Here is a 22085-nt window from a genome sequence, read left to right on the forward strand (position 1 = left end):
CAAGATAACTTGCATGAAAACTTCCAAAATATATATTCCAGGTTGAATAAACTGGTCAAACTAAGTACAGAATCAATCTTCGGGATGTTATAATCATATATATCCAATAACGTTCCAACCGGATCATTCGTTTTCATCTGGGGCTGATTGGAACAGCCGTAGCACTCACTGAGAAATGCGCCACAGCAAAATGGCATTCTATTGCGTCACCGACTATTTTCCCTTCCATTAGGTCAAAGTTCACAGAAAATGCTCCATTACACTGTCTACGGAATGAGGACTTCTAGTGGAAGGCGTAGGAAGTGTTTCCAGATCCATATCTTGTTGGGAAAGGAGGGGGCGATGACGTCAAAGTTGCCCCAACTTTCAGAATTTCAAAACTTGTTTGGAAGATTGCCTGCCCTATGAGTTCTGTTATACTAACAGACATAATTCAAACAGTTTTAGAAACTTCAGAGTGTTTTCTATCCAATAGTAATAATAATATGCATATATTAGCAATCTAGGATAGAGTTTGATGCAGTTCACTATGGGCACGCAATTCATCCAAAGTGAAAATACTGCCCCCTATCCCCAACCGGATGAGTATTCCTACAGCATTTCCCTCCAGAAACCGTGAGAAAGTTGTCTGGCTGCGGGGACCGTGCGTTACTATCTGTACTTACTTGTTACCCTTGCCTAACGATTGCGTCTGAAGCTGGGCTTGTAGCACAGCTATCCTCACCGTAAGGCGATCGTTCTCCTGTATATTATGAGTACAGCGACTGCAATTAGAAGGCGTCATGTTAATGTTACTACTTAGCTTCGGCTGTTGGAGGTCCTGACGAAGTATGTCCAGATAAAGCATCCGGAGTGAAAAAGTTGAATGAAAAAAAAGTTGAGGGAAAAACAAAAAATATAAACGGTAATTAAAAAGCAAAAATCGTAAAGTTGTCAGGTAGCAAAGTAAGGTTGGCAACAAAACGCACAGTAACACGTAAACAAGTCTGCAAGTTGTAATCTGTTTGTTAACTTGGCTTTCGAAGACCTTAGAAAGACAGGGTAGGATAGATACAGGTCTGTAGCAGTTTGGGTCTAGAGTGTCGCCCCCTTTGAAGATCGGGACGACCGCGGCATCTTTCCAATCTTTGGGAATCTCAGACAATACGAAAGAGAGGTTGAACAGGCTAGTAGAGAGAGGTTGAAAAGAGAGGTTGAACAGGCTAGGGGTTGCAACAATTTTGGAAGATAATTTTAGAAAGAGAGGGTCCAGATTGTCTAGCCCAGCTGATTTGTAGGGTTCCAGATTTTGCAGCTCTTTCAGAACATCAGCTATCTGGATTTGGGTAAAGGAGAAATGGTGGGTGCTTTGGCGGGTTGCTGTGGAGGGTGCCGGGCAGTTGACCGGGGTAGGGGTAGCCAGGTGGAAAGCATGGCCAGCCGTAGAGAAATACTTATTGAAATTCTTAATTATAGTGGATGTATCGGTTGTATCGGTTGTAACAGTGTTTCCTAGCCTCAGAGCAGTGGGTAGCTGGGATGAGGTGCTCTTATTCTCCATGGACTTTACAGTGTCCCAGAACTTTGAGTTTGTACTGCAGGATGCAAATTTCTGTTTAAAAATGCTAGCCTTAGCTTTCCTAACTGCCTGTGTATAGATTCCTAACTTCCCTGAAAAGTTGCATATCACGGGGGCTATTCGATGCTAATGCAGAACGCCACAGGATGTTTTTGTGCTGGTGAAGGGCAGACAGGTCTGGAGTGAACCAAGGGCTATATCTATTCCTGGTTCTACATTTTTTGAATGGGGCATACCTATTTAAGATGGTGAGGAAGACACTTAAAGAATAACCAGGCATCCTCTACTGTCGGGATGAGGTCAATGTCGTTCCAGGATACCCCGGCCAGGTTGATTAGAAAGGCCTGCTCGCAGAAGTGTTTTAGGGAGCGTTTGACAGTGATGAGGGGTGGTCGTTTGGTCGCAGAGCCATTACGGAAGCAGGCAATGAGGCAGTAATCGCTGAGATCTTGATTGAAAACAGCAGAGGGCGAGTTAGTTAGGATGACATCTATGAGGGTGCCCATGTTTGCGGATTTGGAGTTGTACCTGGTAGGTTTATTGATCATTTGTGTGAGATTGAGGGCATCAAGCTTGGATTGCAGGATGGCCGGGGTGTTAAGCATGTCCCAGTTTAGGTCACCTAGTAGCACAAGCTCAGAATATAGATGGGGGGAAATCAATTCACATATGGTATCGAGGGCACAGCTGGGGGCAGAGGGAGGTCTCCAGCAAGCGGCAACAGTGAGAGACTTGTTTCTGGAAAGGTGCATTTTTAGAAGTAGAAGCGCGAATTGTTTAGTTACAGACTTGGATAGTAATACAGAACTCTGCAAGCTATCTGTAGATGTCAGTATATATACAGTACAGTACAGTTCATCTACAGTACAGTTCATCTACAGTACAGTTCATCTACAGTACAGTACATCTACAGTACGGTACAGTTCATCTACTGTACAGTTAATCTACAGTACAGTACATCTACAGTACAGTTCATATACAGTACAGTACAGTTCATCTACAGTACAGTTTATCTACAGTACATCAACAGTACAGTTCATCTACAGTACGGTACAGTTAATCTGCAGTACAGTTCATCTACAGTACAGTACATCTACAGTACGGTACAGTTCCTCTACTGTACAGTTAATCTACAGTACAGTACATCTACAGTACAGTTCATATACAGTACAGTACAGTTCATCTACAGTACAGTTTATCTACAGTACATCAACAGTACAGTACATCTACAGTACAGTACATCTACAGTACTGTACATCTACAGTACAGTTCATATACAGTACATCTACAGTACAGTTCATCCACAGTACAGTACAGTTCATCTACAATACAGTTCATCTACAGTACAGTACATCTACAGTACAGTTCATCTACAGTACAGTTCATCTACAGTACAGTTCATCTACAGTACAGTTCATCTACAGTACAGGACATATACAGTACAGGACATATACAGTACAGGACATATACAGTACAGGACATCTACAGTACATCTACAGTACAGTACATCTACAGTACAGTTCATCTACAGTACAGTTCATCTACAGTACATATACAGTACAGTTCATCTACAGTACATATACAGTACAGTACACCTACAGTACATCTACATTACAGTTCATCTACAGTACATCTACAGTACAGTACATCTACAGTACATCTACAGTACAGTTCATCTACAGTAAATCTACAGTACAGTTCATCTACAGTAAATCTACAGTACAGTTCATCTACAGTACAGTTCATCTACAGTACAGTTCATCTACAGTACATTTCATCTACAGTACATTTCATCAACAGTACAGGGCATATACAGTACAGGACATATACAGTACAGGACATCTACAGTACAGGACATCTACAGTACAGGACATCTACAGTACAGGACATCTACAGTACAGTACATCTACAGTACAGTTCATCTACAGTACAGTACAGTAACATCTACAGTACAGTACATCTACAGTACAGTACATCTACAGTACAGTTCATATACAGTACATCTACAGTACAGTTCATCTACAGTACAGTTCATCTACAGTACAGTTCATTTACAGTACAGTACATTTACAGTACAGGACATATACAGTACAGGACATCTACAGTACAGGACATCTACAGTACAGGACATCTACAGTACATCTACAGTACAGGACATCTACAGTACAGTTCATCTACGGTACATATACAGTACAGTACACCTACAGTACGTCTACATTACAGTTCATCTACAGTACAGTACATCTACAGTACAGTTCATCTACAGTAAATCTATCTGTTGGCCTGGCAGAGCTGTGTTGGGCTGGTAGAGCCGTGTTGGCCTGGTAGAGCCGTGTTGGCCTGGTAGAGCCGTGTTGGCCTGGTAGAGCCGTGTTGGCCTGGTAGAGCCGTGTTGGCCTGGTAGAGCCCTGGCAGAAACATTTCCAAAATGTTTGCTGGGATGAGGGTATCATTTAAATCTGTGGCTCAATGTGTGATAATAAAGCACAATGATTTCTGACAATGTAAAACTTTACTAACACGGCTCTGCCAGGCCAACACAGCTCTGCCAGGCCAACACAGCTCTGCCAGGCCAACACGGCTCTACCAGGCCAACACGGCTCTACCAGGCCAACACGGCTCTACCAGGCCAACACGGCTCTACCAGGCCAACACGGCTCTACCAGGCCAGCCTGGTAGAGCTGTGTTGTTCTGGCAGAACTGTGTTGGCCTGGTAGAGCCGTGTTGGCAGAGCTGGCACCATGTGACAGAGAGAAAAGGAAAGGGTAAACAGGTTCAGCCTATTAACAGGTTCAGCCTATTAACTGGGTTAGACTATAAACAGGGTCAGACTATGAACTGGGTCAGATTTAAAATTTCTCTGTCTTCAGAAGCTGAGAGACTGACTGTGTTATTCAGGGTGCTGGGAGGCTGCCATTAAGGCTGGCAGAGAGGGAGGATGGCAGGATTGAAGGAGAAGAGGGTGGCAGGTTTGAAGGGGTAAGGAGAGTGGCAGGGTTGAAGGAGAAGAGAGGGTGGAATGGGTTTAAGGGGTAGGGAGGGTGAAAGCGCTGAAGGAGAAGAGAGGGTGGAATGGGTTGAAGAAGAAGGGAGGGTGGCAGAATTGACGGAACAGGGAGGGAGGAATGGGTTGTAGGGGTAGGGAGGTCGCAGGTTTTAATATGATGGTACAGTGTGTCTGGACTAGTAGGTGATGGTAGGGTTTCTGGACTAGTAGGTGATGGTGTAGTGTCTGGACTAGTAGGTGATGGTACAGTGTGTCTGGACTAGTAGGTGATGGTGCAGTGTGTCTGGACTAGTAGGTGATGGTACAGTGTGTCTGGACTAGTAGGTGATGGTACAGTGTGTCTGGACTAGTAGGTGATGGTACAGTGTGTCTGGACTAGTAGGTGATGGTACAGTGTGTCTGGACTAGTAGGTGATGGTACAGTGTGTCTGGACTAGTAGGTGATGGTGCAGTGTGTCTGGACTAGTAGGTGATGGTACAGTGTGTCTGGACTAGTAGGTGATGGTGTAGTGTCTGGACTAGTAGGTGATGGTGTAGTGTTTGGATTAGTAGGTGATGGTGTGGTTTCTGGACTAGTAGGTGATGGTGTAGTGTCTGGACTAGTAGGTGATGGTGCAGTGTGTCTGGACTAGTAGGTGATGGTGTAGTGTCTGGACTAGTAGGTGATGGTGCAGTGTGTCTGGACTAGTAGGTGATGGTGCAGTGTGTTTGGACTAGTAGGTGATGGTACAGTGTGTCTGGACTAGTAGGTGATGGTACAGTGTGTCTGGACTAGTAGGTGATGGTGTAGTGTCTGGAATAGTAGGTGATGGTGTAGTGTCTGGATTAGTAGGTGATGGTAGGGTTTCTGGACTAGTAGGTGATGGTGTAGTGTCTGGACTAGTAGGTAATGGTACAGTGTGTCTGGACTAGTAGGTGATGGTACAGTGTGTCTGGACTAGTAGGTGATGGTACAGTGTGTCTGAACTAGTAGGTGATGGTGCAGTGTGTCTGGACTAGTAGGTGATGGTACAGTGTGTCTGGACTAGTAGGTGATGGTACAGTGTGTCTAGGCTAGTAGGTGATGGTACTGTGTGTCTGGACTAGTAGGTGATGGTACAGTGTGTATGGACTAGTAGGTGATGGTACAGTGTGTCTGGACTAGTAGGTGATGGTGTGGTGTCTGGACTAGTAGGTGATGGTGTAGTGTCTGGATTAGTAGGTGATGGTAGGGTTTCTGGACTAGTAGGTGATGGTGTAGTGTCTGGACTAGTAGTTAATGGTACAGTGTGTCTGGACTAGTAGGTGATGGTGTAGTATCTGGACTAGTAGGTGATGGTACAGTGTGTCTGGACTAGTAGGTGATGGTGCAGTGTGTCTGGACTAGTATGTGATGGTGCAGTGTGTCTGGACTAGTAGACGATGGTGTAGTGTCTGGACTAGTAGGTGATGGTGTAGTGTCTGGACTAGTAGGTGATGGTGTAGTGTTTGGATTAGTAGGTGATGGTGTGGTTTCTGGATTAGTAGGTGATGGTACAGTGTGTCTGGACTAGTAGGTGATGGTACAGTGTGTCTGGACTAGTAGGTGATGGTACAGTGTGTCTGGACTAGTAGGTGATGGAACAGTGTGTCTGAACTAGTAGGTGATGGTGCAGTGTGTCTGGACTAGTAGGTGATGGTACAGTGTGTCTGGACTAGTAGGTGATGGTACAGTGTGTCTGGACTAGTAGGTGATGGTACAGTGTGTCTGGACTAGTAGGTGATGGTACAGTGTGTCTGGACTAGTAGGTGATGGTACAGTGTGTCTGGACTAGTAGGTGATGGTACAGTGTGTCTGGACTAGTAGGTGATGGTACAGTGTGTCTGGACTAGTAGGTGATGGTACAGTGTGTCTGGACTAGTAGGTGATGGTACAGTGTGTCTGGACTAGTAGGTGATGGTACAGTGTGTCTGGACTAGTAGGTGATGGTGCAGTGTGTCTGGACTAGTAGGTGATGGTACAGTGTGTCTGGACTAGTAGGTGATGGTACAGTGTGTATGGACTAGTAGGTGATGGTACAGTGTGTCTGGACTAGTAGGTGATGGTGTGGTGTCTGGACTAGTAGGTGATGGTGTAGTGTCTGGATTAGTAGGTGATGGTAGGGTTTCTGGACTAGTAGGTGATGATGTAGTGTTTGGACTAGTAGGTAATGGTACAGTGTGTCTGGACTAGTAGGTGATGGTGTAGTATCTGGACTAGTAGGTGATGGTACAGTGTGTCTGGACTAGTAGGTGATGGTGCAGTGTGTCTGGACTAGTATGTGATGGTGCAGTGTGTCTGGACTAGTAGACGATGGTGTAGTGTCTGGACTAGTAGGTGATGGTGTGGTGTCTGGACTAGTAGGTGATGGTGTAGTGTCTGGATTAGTAGGTGATGGTGTGGTTTCTGGATTAGTAGGTGATGGTACAGTGTGTCTGGACTAGTAGGTGATGGTACAGTGTGTCTGGACTAGTAGGTGATGGTACAGTGTGTCTGGACTAGTAGGTGATGGTACAGTGTGTCTGAACTAGTAGGTGATGGTGCAGTGTGTCTGGACTAGTAGGTGATGGTACAGTGTGTCTGGACTAGTAGGTGATGGTACGGTGTGTCTGGGCTAGAGGGTGATGGTACAATGTGTCTGGACTAGTAGGTGATGGTGCAGTGTGTCTGGACTAATAGGTGATGGTACAGTGTGTCTGGACTAGTAGGTGATGGTACAGTGTGTCTGGACTAGTAGGTGATGGTACAGTGTGTCTGGACTAGTAGGTGATGGTACAGTGTGTCTGGACTAGTAGGTGATGGTACAGTGTGTCTGGACTAGTAGGTGATGGTGCAGTGTGTCTGGACTAGTAGGTGATGGTACTGTGTGTCTGGACTAGTAGGTGATGGTACAGTGTGTATGGACTAGTAGGTGATGGTACAGTGTGTCTGGACTAGTAGGTGATGGTGTAGTGTCTGGACTAGTAGGTGATGGTGTAGTGTTTGGATTAGTAGGTGATGGTGTGGTTTCTGGATTAGTAGGTGATGGTACAGTGTGTCTGGACTAGTAGGTGATGGTGTGGTGTCTGGACTAGTAGGTGATGGTGTAGTGTCTGGATTAGTAGGTGATGGTAGGGTTTCTGGACTAGTAGGTGATGGTGTAGTGTCTGGACTAGTAGGTAATGGTACAGTGTGTCTGGACTAGTAGGTGATGGTGTAGTATCTGGACTAGTAGGTGATGGTACAGTGTGTCTGGACTAGTAGGTGATGGTGCAGTGTGTCTGGACTAGTATGTGATGGTGCAGTGTGTCTGGACTAGTAGACGATGGTGTAGTGTCTGGACTAGTAGGTGATGGTGTAGTGTCTGGACTAGTAGGTGATGGTGTAGTGTTTGGATTAGTAGGTGATGGTGTGGTTTCTGGATTAGTAGGTGATGGTACAGTGTGTCTGGACTAGTAGGTGATGGTACAGTGTGTCTGGACTAGTAGGTGATGGTACAGTGTGTCTGGACTAGTAGGTGATGGTACAGTGTGTCTGAACTAGTAGGTGATGGTGCAGTGTGTCTGGACTAGTAGGTGATGGTACAGTGTGTCTGGACTAGTAGGTGATGGTACGGTGTGTCTGGGCTAGAGGGTGATGGTACAATGTGTCTCTATCTGTCTTGTGCCATGATCACAGACACCAGCTGATCATGTTCCTTCCCCTGGCTGGCTCAACTCACCTTTCTGTGTGGCGAGAGACAGCTGACAACCTATAGCTCTATAGTGACATCAGAGAAACATGAGTCTTTTCACTGCAGGGGTCACACTTTGAGATCACACTTTAGGTGATTGAGGTCACACTGTAGGGAGTCCAGTAGACAATGTTTCAGGAGCGCTAACCCTCCTAAGGATTTAGGGTTGATTTATGTCAAATAAATGCATTTGTTCTATATTCTAAAAACATTCTCAGATATGTGCTGCATGTAACAATATTTGGCCTTAATGTCGTGTATACCAATGATAAATAATGTTTTCTTCTTTTCCTCATAGGACTGTACCTTCTTCACACGGAAAGAGATCCTCCGGTAAGTGGAGCTTCTGGCATTCTGTTGCAGCTGTCCTCTTTCTAAGAGCTACTCCAGTCCAGCCTCACATTAACCACCTGTCCACAGGTCATATATCTCCCTCTCTCTCCCCTATTCCATTTCTGTTCCTTACTGCTTTCAGACAGACTTGTTCAGAGAAGGTATTATTTATCTAGATAGATAGCTGATAGGTAGGTACAGTAATCTGAGGTATTATTTATCTAGATAGATAGCTGATAGGTAGGTATAGTAATCTGACATATTATTTATCTAGATAGATAGCTGATAGGTAGGTATAGTAATCTGACGTATTATTTATCTAGATAGATAGCTGATAGGTAGGTATAGTAATCTGACGTATTTATTAGCTAGCACAGCCTGGTCGTTAAAACCATCCGTCACTGACAGATCTGGCTACCCAGGGAGGACAGGTAGTGTTCACTCCGCCCTCAGAGAGCGGCGAAGACAGAGCTGCATTTTCTCCTACACTGCCAGAACTATACTTATTTACGGGCATTTTTACCCCATCAAAATTGAAAACAAATACAATGATTTTGAAACCAAAACAGAAAATCCCTCTTTGTGCCGTATTTAACACCTTTTAGGAATGACCCAGATGCAGACAGTGTCGAAGTAACAAATGTTTGTTACTAGAACAGGGGACAGGCAAAACGACAGGTCAAGGGCAGGCAGAGGTCAGTAATCCAGAAACAGGAGACAAAGGGCTCTGAGACATGGGTTTGATTTTAGAAACTTGAAAAATGGGAAGTATACGGAGGGTACGGGGCAACAGAACGGAGAATCAAGCACCTTCCGAACTTCCGCCACAAACTCCTCTAGACTGAGGCAGACGGTGGACTGTTGCTCCCATACCGCCGTAGCCCAGGCGAGTGCCCTCCCGGACATCAGTGTTATGATGTACAATATCCTCGAGCAGTCCAAGGGGAACAAAGAAGGCTGCAGCTCGAAAATGAGGGAGCATTGGGAGAGAAAAGCCTGGCAGGTTACATGGTGACTCCTTGCAGGGAGACAGCATTGTGGAGCTGATTTGAGTCTGCTGGGTTGGTCATGGCCAGTTCGTACTGTCACGTTTTAGGGAAGACCCAGTCGAAGTAACAAAAGTGTATTACTAGAACAGAGGGCAAGCAAAACAACAGGTCAAGGGCAGGCAGAGGTCAGTAATCCAGACCAGAGTCCATAAGGTACAGGACGGCAGGCAGGCTCAGGGCAGAATGGTCAAAACCGGCAAAACTAGAAAACAACAAACTAGAAAACAGGAACTTTCTTGGCCAGGTCGCAGTTGCAAATGAGAACTTGTTCTCAACTAGCCTACCTGGTTAAATAAAGGTGAAATAAAAAAGAAATAAAGAAAAGAAAAGACAGGAGTAAGGGGAAAACCGCTGGGAGGCTTGACGAACATAACGAACTGGCAACAGACAAACAGAGAACACAGGTATAAATACACAGGGGATAATGAGGGGAGATGGGAAACACATGGTGGGGGTGGAGACAAGCACAAAGACAGGTGAATCAGATCAGGGTGTAACACTATTGCCTGCAAAATAAGTAGCTTCCTGCCACACCCCTAGGGAAGCCAGTGGAATGACCAACCAGAGCAATAGCATTGCTACTTGTATCTTTCTCACCATTTCATTATTGTCCTCATTCATTTCTTACTGTAGTGTCCTGCTCATTGTTACTGCTCATTCACTGTTATTATTTTTTCTATTATCGTCTGTGTCATTATTGATTTGATTTGTCTGCAGTGGCAAGAAAAAGTATGTGAACCCTTTGGAAATACCTGGATGTCTGCATAAATTGGTCATAAAATTTGATCTGATCTTCATCTAGGTCACAACAGCCAAACACAGTCTGCTTAAACTAATAACACACAAACAATTATACATTGTCATGTCTTTATTGAACACGCAGTGTAAACATTCACAGTACAGGGTGGGAAAAGTATGTGAACCCTTGGATTTAATAACTGGGTGACCCTCCTTTGACAGCAATAACCTCAACCAAACATTTTCTGTAGTTGCGGATCAGACCTGCACAACGGTCAGGAGGAATTTTGGACCATTCCTCTTTAGAAAACTGTTTCAGTTCAGTAATATTCTTGGGATGTCTGGTGTGAACTTTGTCTTGAGGTCATGCCACAGCGTCTCAAGGTCAGGACTCTGACTGGGCCACTCCAGAAGGCGTATTTTCTTCTGTTGAAGCAGTTCTGTTGTTGATTTCCTGCTGTGTTTTGGGTCGTTGTCCTGTTGCATCACCCAACTTCTGTTGAGCTTCCATTGGCGGACAGATAGCCAAACATTCTCTTGATAAACTTGGGAATTCATTTTTCCATCGATGATACCAAGCTGTCCAGGCCCTGAGGCAGCAAAGCAGCCCCAAACCACGATGCTCCCTCCACCATACTTTACAGTTGGGATGAGGTTTTTTGCCTTTTTCTCTCCACACATAGTGCTGTGTGTTCCTTCTAAACAACTCAACTGTAGTTTCATCTGTCCACAGAATATTTTGCCAGTAGCCCTGTGTATCATCCAGGTGCACTTTTGCAAACTTCAGACGTGCAGAATTTTTTGGGGATAGCAGTGGATTCTTTCGTGGTGTCCTCCCATGAACACCATTCTTGTTTAGTGTTTTACATATTGTAGACTCATCAGAGATGTTAGCATGTTCCAGAGATTTCTGTAAGTCTTTAGCTGACAATAGGATTCTTCTTAACCTCATTGAGCATTCTGCGCTGTGCTCTTGCAGTCATCTTTGCAGGACGGCCACCCCTAGAAAGAAGCAACAGTGCTGAACTTTCTCCATTTAGACAATTTGTCTTACCGTGGACTGATGAACATCAAGGCTTTATAAAGATACTTTTGAAAAAAAGTATCAGCTTTATGCACTTTTTTCCAGCTTTATGCAAGTCAACAATTCTTAATCTTAGGTCTTTTGAGATCTCTTTTGTTAGCGGCATGGTTTACATCAGGCAATGCTTCTTGTGAATAGCAAACTCACATTTTGTGAGTGTTTTCTGTAGAGCAAGGCAGCTCTAACTAACCAACATGTACAATCTCGTCTCATTGATTGGACTCCAGGTTAGCTGACTCCTGACTTCAATTAGCTTTTGGACAGTCATTAGCTTAGGGGTTCACATACTTTTTCCAACCCTGTGAATGTTTAAATTATGTGTTCAATATAGACAAGAAAAATACATTGGAAATTGGATACTTTTCCTAGGGTAGATTTTGGCACTAATTATAGTCTACAGTTGCCAGGCCCATTGTGAGATTATAAATAGTGTTACAATCCAAATGTTTACGGCAGTAAATTACAGAACCCAGGTCTCCTGCGTGTCAAACGACTGCCTAAGACCACTCAGACAGTCTTCAGGACTGAACGTTTGTGCTGAACCCCCCTTGTTACCACATGCGCCTGATTCAGACTTGAGATACTAGACATGGACTTATTAAAATATGGACTTAAGTAAAAAAATATATATATATACAGTGGGGCAAAAAAGTATTTAGTCAGCCACCAATTGTGCAAGTTCTCCCACTTAAAAAGATGAGAGAGGCCTGTAATTTTCATCATAGGTACACTTCAACTATAACAGACACAATGAGAAAAAAAAATCAGAAATCACATTGTAGGATTTTTAATGAATTTATTTGCAAATTGTGGTGGAAAATAAGTATTTGGTCACCTACAAACAAACAAGATTTCTGACTCTCACAGACCTGTAACTTCTTCTTTAAGAGGCTCCTCTGTCCTCCACTCGTTACCTGTATTAATGGCACCTGTTTGAACTTGTTATCAGTATAAAAGACACCTGTCCACAACCTCAAACAGTCACACTCCAAACTCCACTATGGCCAAGACCAAAGAGCTGTCAAAGGACACCAGAAACAAAATTGTAGACCTGCACCAGGCTGGGAAGACTGAATCTGCAATAGGTAAGCAGCTTGGTTTGAATAAATCAACTGTGGGAGCAATTATTAGTAAATGGAAGACATACAAGACCACTGATAATCTCCCTCAATCTGGGGCGCCACGCAAGATCTCACCCTGTGGGGTCAAAATGATCACAAGAACGGTGAGCAAAAATCCCAGAACCACATGGACCTAGTGAATGACCTGCAGAGAGCTGGGACCAAAGTAACAAAGCCTACCATCAGTAACACACTACTTAAGCCAGTACATGTCCAGGCCCGTCTGAAGTTTGCTAGAGATCATTTGGATGATCCAGAAGAAGATTGGGAGAATGTCATATGGTCAGATGAAACCAAAATATAACTTTTTGGTAAAAACTCAACTCGTCGTGTTTGGAGGACAAAGAATGCTGAGTTGCATCCAAAGAACACCATACCTACTGTGAAGCATGGGGGTGGAAACATCATGCTTTGGGGCTGACAAAAGGGACCAGGACGACTGATCCGTGTAAAGGAAAGAATGAATGGGGCCATGTATCGTGAGATTTTGAGTGAAAACCTCCTTCCATCAGCAAGGGCATTGAAGATGAAACATGGCTGGGTCTTTCAGCATGACAATGATCCCAAACACACCGCCCGGGCAACGAAGGAGTGGCTTCGTAAGAAGCATTTCAAGGTCCTGGAGTGGCCTAGCCAGTCTCCAGATCTCAACCCCATAGAAAATCTTTGGAGGGAGTTGAAAGTCCATGTTGCCCAGCAACAGCCCCAAAGCATCACTGCTCTAGAGGAGATCTGCATGGAGGAATGGGCCAAAATACCAGCAACAGTGTGTGAAAACCTTGTGAAGACTTACAGAAAACGTTTGACCTCTGTCATTGCCAACAAAGGGTATATAACAAAGTATTGAGAAACTTTTGCTTTTGACCAAATACTTATTTTCCACCATAATTTGAAAAATAAATTCATAAAAAATCCTACAATGTGATTTTCTGGATTTTTTTCTCATTTTGTCTGTCATAGTTGAAGTGTACCTATGATGAAAATTACAGGCCTCTCTCATCTTTTTAAGTGGGAGAACTTGCACAATTGGTGGCTGACTAAATACTTTTTTTGCCCCACTGTATATGTATATCCATGTTAAATCAACCTAAGTCTGAATGGGACCGAGGGAGAATATCTTTGGTGTGAAATTCCACCTTTAGTTTTTCAGTGCTTTGTTTAGACAAATAAGACACATTAGAAACAGGAGGAGACCGAGAAGGAGTGAGTTGGAAACTGGAATTGAACCCCTGTAAAATATTTATTTGGAATCGGACCCACTCAACCACACAGCCATGTACCATGTGAGGAACTGGGCCCCATATCAGAAGACACATTTTAAGAATAAAGGCAAAATGTGAACTTCAAACATTGTGCTGCCATACTACAGAATTCTCCCAGTCTGCGGCATGGAGGTGGAGAGAGGGTATTTGTGGCAGGTGTTCTCTCTAGCAAACCAAGTATAAAAACAGGCAAGTTTGCAGGCACTTCCCCTGTATTTGGATCATTCACACAGCCAGACAGGTGAGAGCACACCAGACATTCAGATGAAACTCCCAAAACAATCCCTGAAAGTATGTGTGAATGGTTTATTGCAGGGATCATCACATTGAACAAGGAAACGGAAAAGGAATTCACTCAATAACAACATTTGTTTGGTGTAGCATTTCAGCCGCTAATGCTAATAGTTTGGACAGCCATTTTGATCCATTGATCAGTTTTTCGTGAAGCTACATGTAGTTGGTAATTGACATGTCATTGTTTGCACTTGTCGTGAACTAGTTTTTTATGCAAATTAAGGCACTTTTTAGTTGATACTGCTGGAAAGCCTACTAACTATATGAGCTTCATCTATTGTTTGATGTATGCTACACTATAGCCACTTATTTTAACCTGCGCTAGCGCTGGACTACCACACTGCATGTTACTGCAGCCCAATGGATGGTGGATTAGCCCTGGGCTGAAGTTGAGCCCTGGGCTGAAGTTGAGCCCTGGGCTGAAGTTGAGCCCTGGGCTGAAGTTGAGCCCTGGGCTGAAGTTTTGCAGGAGTGCTACTGCTAAAATTAGCAGTCATAGCCTCTATATTTTCCCATGAATGTGAAATATAATGCCATATTTCCATTCTCTCTATTATTCTGATATTTCACATTCTTAAAACAAGGTGGTGATCCTAACTGACCTAAGACAGGGCATTTTTACCCGGATTAAATGTCAGGAATTGTGAAAGACTGAGTTGAAATGTATTTGGCTAAGGTGTATGTAAACTTCTGACTTCAACTGTATATACACCTGTTCTGAAAGGCCCCAGAGTCTGCAACACCACTAAGCAAGGGGCACCGCCAAGCAAGCGGCACCATGAATACCAAGGAGCTCCTCAAACAGGTCAGGGACAAAGTTGTGGAGAAGTATAGATCAGGGTTGGGTTATAAAAAAATATCCAAAACATTGTACATCCCACGGAGCACCATTTAAATCCATGATTAAAAAATTGCACCACAACAAAACTGCCAAGAGAGGGCCGCCCACCAAAACTCACAGACCAGGCAAGGAGGGCATTAATCACAGAGGCAACAAAGAAACCAAAGACAACCCTGAAGGAGCTGCAAAGCTCCACAGCGGAGATTGGAGTATCTGTCCATAGGATCACTTTAAGACGTACACTCCACAGACCTGGGCTTTACGGAAGAGTGGCCAGAAAGAGCCATTGCTTAAAGAAAAAAATAAGAAAACACGTTTGGTGTTTCGCCAAAAGGCATGTGGGAGACTCCCCAAACATATGAAAGAAGGTTCTCGAATGAGACTAAAATTGAGCTTTTTGGCCATCAAGGAAAAAGCTGTCTGGCGCAAACCCCAACACCTCTCATCACCCCGAGAACACTATCCCCACAATGAAGCATGGTGGTGTCATCATCATGCTGTGGGAATGTTTTTAATCGACAGGAACTAGGAAATTGAAGGAATGATGATGCTAAATACAGGGAAATTCTTGAGGGAAACCTGTTTCAGTCTTCTAGAGATTTGAGACTGGGATGGAGGTTCACCTTCCAGCAGGACAATGACCCTAAACATACTGCTAAAGCAACACTTGAGTGGTTTAAGGGGAAACATTGAAATGTCTTGGAATGGCCTAATCAAAGCCCAGACCTCACTCCAATTGATAATCTGTGGTATTACTTAAAGATTGCTGTACACCAGTGGAACCCATCCAACTTGAAGGGGCTGGAGAAGTTTTGCCTTGAAGAATGAGAAAAAATAAGAAAATCCCAGTGGCTAGATGTGCCAAGCTTATAGAGACGTACCCCAAGAGTCTTGCAGCTGTAATTGCTGCCAAAGGTGGCTCTACAAAGTATTGACTTTGGGGGGGTGAATAGTTATGCACGCTCAAGTTTTCAGTTTTTTTGTCTTATTTCTTGTTTGTTTCACCCCCCAAAAATATTTTGCATCTTCAAAGTGGTAGGCAATAAAATAGGACAAGTGCCAAGGGGGTGAATACTTTCGCAAGCCACTGTATGGTAACTACCTTACAGATCTGTGAACTGTTTTACTTTGTCAATATAAAAATGTGAAGGACCTGGGGTGTATTCATTACGGAAACCGTTTACCGTTTAAGAACCAAACGGACAGGTACAGGTGCACCAAAGCAGGGACTGAGAGACTGAAAAACAGCTTCTATCTCAAGGCCATCAGACTGTTAAACAACCATCACTAACATTGAGTGGCTGCTGCCAACATACTGACTCAACTCCAGCCACTTTAATAATGGAAAAATTGATGTAAAAAATGTATCACTAGCCACTATAAACAATTCCACTTAATATAATGTTTACATACCCTACATTACTCATCTCATATGTATATACTGTACTCCATACCATCTACTGCATCTTGCCATCTTTATGTAATACATGTATCACTAGCCACTTTAAACAATGCCACTTTTATATGTTTACATACCCTACATTACTCATCTCATATGTATATACTGTACTCTATACCATCTACTGCATCTTGCCTATGCCGCTCTGTACCATCACTCATTCATATATTTGTATGTACATATTCTTCATCCCTTTACACGTGTATGTATAAGGTAGTAGTTTTGGAATTGTTAGCTAGATTACTCGTTGGTTATTACTGCATTGTCGGAACTAGAATCACAAGCATTTCGCTACACTCGTATTAACATCTGCTAACCATGTGTATGTGACAAATAAAATTTTATTTGATTTGGAAGCAAACCGAGCAAAACAAGAGTTTCTATTGGACAAATTCAGGTAGGTCCCTCCACGTTCCGGTTGCTTCAGTTTAAGAAACGTTTTGCAACAGAATTGGAATAATGAATATTACCCAGTTAATGTTTTGTTGTCGTTTGATAATTTGCTATGAAAAGATAAAACATTTGAAGCTACAAAATCATGTCTTTAAAAAGTAATGTTGTACTCATTAATTATTATACTGGACAAACTTTAAAATACAAACTTGTGTTTTCACCAAACTATCTTTTCTTTTGTCTTTTGTTTGAGCATAATACTTTTGTTTGACCTTTTGTACCAATGAGAAGTTAATCAGCACACCGTGTAAGAGCAGCTACACAATAGGAGGGACTCCTGAAGAAGGTATCTAATTCTGAAACACCACCATAGTGTTTTCAACCTTTTCCTGGTTAGTGCTCCCAGTCTCTGGCAAGGTGTTGCACAACTCTTGATTATGTGGTGTTACAACGCACCATGTCGTGATTCAGAACACCAGGAGGAATGTTTCAGTACACTTTAAATCTGTCCCAATACCCTCTCCTGTAATGGATCTCTTCCTCTTCTGAGGAGGAGTAGCGAGAAGTATCGGAGGACCAAAATACAGGGTGGTAAGTGCCCATAGTGTTCAGTTTATGTTTTAAAATAAACATTAAGAAATACAAAACAATAAACGTGAAATGAACGAAACAGTCCCGTATGGCGACAAACACTGACACGGAAGACAAACACCCACGACCCAACAGTGAAACCCAGGCTACCTAAGTATGATTCTCAATCAGGGACAACGATTGACAGCTGCCTCTGATTGAGAACCATACTAGGCCGAACTCAAAAACCAACATGGAAAAACAAACAGACTACCCACCCAACTCACGCCCTGACCATACTAAAACACAGATAAAATAACAGAACTAAGGTCAGAACGTGACATCTCCACCATGTTTCAATACTCCAGCAAAGTTAAGGTTTCATCTCCTTTAAGGTGGTGGCTAGATGGGACTCTAGCGTCTCACATGGCTCTAAGAGGTGGTGGCAGATCAGTTGTGACTCGTTTTAGTGTTCCAAAGCACTTCATTTCATCTCTTTAACAGGCTTCTTCGCTGGCATTGATCCAGACCTGTTTTATGGCTTCTTGGCGACAGGTAGAGAGGATCAACCCATTCCAGATCTGTGGTTTTGATGAACCTGCTCAACATGTTGTCATCTGTGTTACTTAATGGTGATCTGCTGTCTTCTGTCAGTGGTTTCTTGGAGTTTCAGAGGATTGTTTAATTTCTAATGGGAAGAGCAAATGGATATATTGGGACTAGGTACCAGTGTCAGACCGACAGGCAGACAGACAGAGTTCTGTAATACACCAGGCCAGTCCAGGTCTTAGTCTGAATCCAACATATCAATTATTAATTTGTCGACAACCAAACACAATTACAACTAAACCAAAAATCAGACATTGTTTTTCCATTAGAATTTTCCATTAGAATTTGGTTGTGCTTTTAATGGTTGAGAGGATACAGCCCCATCTCTTCACACGGAGGAGGGCTTTTAGATGGTTGAGAGGATACAGCCCCATCTCTTCACACAGAGGAGTGCATTTAACGGTTGAGAGGATACAGCCCCATCTCTTCACACGGAGGAAAGAAGGTTTTCTTGATCCACTGGATCTTGTGAAATGATTTCCCCATGGTCGTCAAAACAGTGATAATACACTCCTTCTACTCCACTGTCTGAATCCTTAGTGATCGTTGAGGGCCCAGCTCGGCACACCTCGTACTCCACTGTCTGAATCCTTAGTGATTATTGACAGCTCAGCATGGCTCACCTCATACTCTTATGTAATAGATATCCTGCTCAGAGCTATGTGCTGTGGATGAATAGATATCCTGGTCGGAGCACTGTGCTGTGGATGAATAGATATCCTGCTCGGAGCACTGTGCTGTGGATGAATAGATATCCTGCTCGGAGCACTGTGCTGTGGATGAATAGATATCCTGCTCGGAGCACTGTGCTGTGGATGAATAGATATCCTGCTCGGAGCAATGTGCTGTGGATGAATAGATATCCTGCTCGGAGCACGGTGCTGTGGATGAATAGATATCCTGCTCGGAGCACTGTGCTGTGGATTAATAGATATCCTGCTCGGAGCACTGTGCTGTGGATGAATAGATATCCTGCTCGGAGCACTGTGCTGTGGATGAATAGATATCCTGCTCGGAGCACGGTGCTGTGGATGAATAGATATCCTGCTCGGAGCACTGTGCTGTGGATGAATAGATATCCTGCTCGGAGCAATGTGCTGTGGATGAATAGATATCCTGCTCGGAGCACTGTGCTGTGGATGAATAGATAACCTGCTCGGAGCAATGTGCTGTGGATGAATAGATATCCTGCTCGGAGCAATGTGCTGTGGATGAATAGATATCCTGCTCGGAGCAATGTGCTGTGGATGAATAGATAACCTGCTCGGAGCACTGTGCTGTGGATGAATAGATATCCTGCTCGGAGCACGGTGCTGTGGATGAATAGATATCCTGCTCGGAGCACTGTGCTGTGGATTAATAGATAACCTGCTCGGAGCAATGTGCTGTGGATGAATAGATATCCTGCTCGGAGCAATGTGCTGTGGATGAATAGATATCCTGCTCGGAGCACTGTGCTGTGGATGAATAGATAACCTGCTCGGAGCACTGTGCTGTGGATGAATAGATATCCTGCTCAGAGCACTGTGCTGTGGATTAATAGATATCCTGCTCGGAGCAATGTGCTGTGGATGAATAGATATCCTGCTCGGAGCACTGTGCTGTGGATGAATAGATATCCTGCTCGGAGCACTGTGCTGTGGATGAATAGATAACCTGCTCGGAGCAATGTGCTGTGGATGAATAGATATCCTGCTCGGAGCACTGTGCTGTGGATGAATAGATAACCTGCTCGGAGCAATGTGCTGTGGATGAATAGATATCCTGCTCGGAGCACTGTGCTGTGGATGAATAGATATCCTGCTCGGAGCACTGTGCTGTGGATGAATAGATATCCTGCTCGGAGCACTGTGCTGTGGATGAATAGATATCCTGCTCGGAGCACTGTGCTGTGGATGAATAGATATCCTGCTCGGAGCAATGTGCTGTGGATGAATAGATATCCTGCTCAGAGCACTGTGCTGTGGATGAATAGATATCCTGCTCGGAGCACTGTGCTGTGGATGAATAGATAACCTGCTCGGAGCAATGTGCTGTGGATGAATAGATATCCTGCTCGGAGCAATGTGCTGTGGATGAATAGATATCCTGCTCGGAGCACTGTGCTGTGGATGAATAGATATCCTGCTCGGAGCACTGTGCTGTGGATGAATAGATATCCTGCTCGGAGCACGGTGCTGTGGATGAATAGATATCCTGCTCGGAGCACTGTGCTGTGGATGAATAGATATCCTGCTCGGAGCAATGTGCTGTGGATGAATAGATATCCTGCTCGGAGCACTGTGCTGTGGATGAATAGATATCCTGCTCGGAGCACTGTGCTGTGGATGAATAGATATCCTGCTCGGAGCACTGTGCTGTGGATGAATAGATAACCTGCTCGGAGCACTGTGCTGTGGATGAATGGGTCCACCATGACATTGAGACAGAGATGGGCTGTGACAACACAGTGATAACAGGGCCAGCGGCAGAGCTCTGGAAACCAAATGGACAATCAGTTGGAACCTAATGGACTCCTGGTCTTTATGACCTCACTAAAACACCACAGGTTCTGTCTCCACACAGCTGTACCAGCATACTGTATATTGGGACAGTATATGATGTAAGGATTATCATCAGGTATTTGATACCGGTTCCGTTGGAGGATGGAGAAGACATTTTGAACAGTGTAAGTCATGGAAGGAGACGGGAATAGACTATTTGGTCTTTCACAGAAATCTCATCCAGTAGGACAGTTGGAACTAGTCAGCCAATGGCAGGAGGTAAGAAGGTGTATTATCTGATCAATCAATCAGAGGTCATGGTCATCAGGAGGTGTTTAATCTGTCCTGTATGTAACACGATCTCAGACACAGGCTCATCCTGACAGGTTTATATTATGCTACCTCAGTGGGCTCGTCATCACAGACCAATGGCCTTCCAGATGCATAGTGCTGCCATGGCAACTGAGATGGCACCTGGAAGGGGTCAGGGGTCAGAGGTTTAGCTCTGCCTGTCCAGAGAACAGAACAACACTGCTGACTGTTCAAATAACAACTGTTATTCTTCTGTATGACAACATAGATCAGATCGCTATCATAGATCAGATCGCTATCATAGATCAGATCGCTATCATAGATCAGATCGCCATGATAGATCAGATCGCCATGATAGATCAGATCGCCATGATAGATCAGATCGCCATGAGATCGCTACGATGGATCAGAGAGCTACGATAGATCAGAGAGCTACGATAGATCAAAGAGCTACGATGGATCAGAGAGCTACGATAGATCAAAGAGCTATGATGTCCATGACTTTAATTTTCTTTGTGTGTGCGTACTCATCATTGTTTCATTGCAGTGATTCTAACATCATATCTGTTGTCTGTATTGTCAGTCTTTGTGGGTCCAGTCCTCTCTGCTGTCCTGGTATGTCCTGTCGATTGTTGTTATGGTCAGTCTTTGTGTCTAGTCCTCTCTGCTGATTTCAGTCGGTAAACATAGCGTTTGAACCATGGCACTGAGAGCACATGTTGTTTGATATCTAATAAACATACCTCTTTATAGGAGGGTATTGGTTTTAATGGCCAGTGTCATCGTGACTCTGTTTGTGTTACATTGCAGAGCGGGGTGTGTAAATATAGTTTTTACCCTAATTTTACCAGGTAAGTTGACTGAAAACACATTCTCATTTACAGGAACGACCTGGGGAATAGTTGAAGGGGAGAGGAGGTGGATGAATGAGCCAATTGGAAGCTGGGGATGATTAGGTTGCCATGATCGTATGAAGGCCATGATTGTAGATTCGGAATTTAGCCAGGACACCACGGTTAATGACTTCAGTGAACACAGAGAGTCCGAACACCTGTTTAAATTCCATCTGGAAGACAGCAACCTACAGGGGTTAACCAACCCTGCTTAAACACAATCACTGCCCTGGGATATTATTTTAGACCAGATGAAAGAGTGCCTCCTTCATCTCCTCCAACACCACATCCAGCAGCATCTGGTCTCCCATCCAGGACAAACCCTGCTTAACTTCAGAGACATGTCAGCATGTTTTCAGCTCCTACACA

General features: G+C 43.9%; 1 protein-coding gene across 1 annotated transcript in view; it reads left to right on the forward strand.

Moving 5' to 3' along the window:
• Positions 1-22085, forward strand: part of LOC139383330 (calcium and integrin-binding family member 2-like) — a 47933-nt gene that overhangs the window by 13650 nt on the left and 12198 nt on the right. Inside the window, exon 2 of the mRNA XM_071127829.1 lies at positions 8574-8608. Within this exon, the coding sequence (XP_070983930.1) occupies positions 8574-8608 (35 nt within the window). The remainder of the gene's footprint in view (positions 1-8573; positions 8609-22085) is intronic.

Source organism: Oncorhynchus clarkii, chromosome 2 (genome assembly GCF_045791955.1).
Source record: "Oncorhynchus clarkii lewisi isolate Uvic-CL-2024 chromosome 2, UVic_Ocla_1.0, whole genome shotgun sequence".
NCBI classification, from domain to species: domain Eukaryota; kingdom Metazoa; phylum Chordata; class Actinopteri; order Salmoniformes; family Salmonidae; genus Oncorhynchus; species Oncorhynchus clarkii.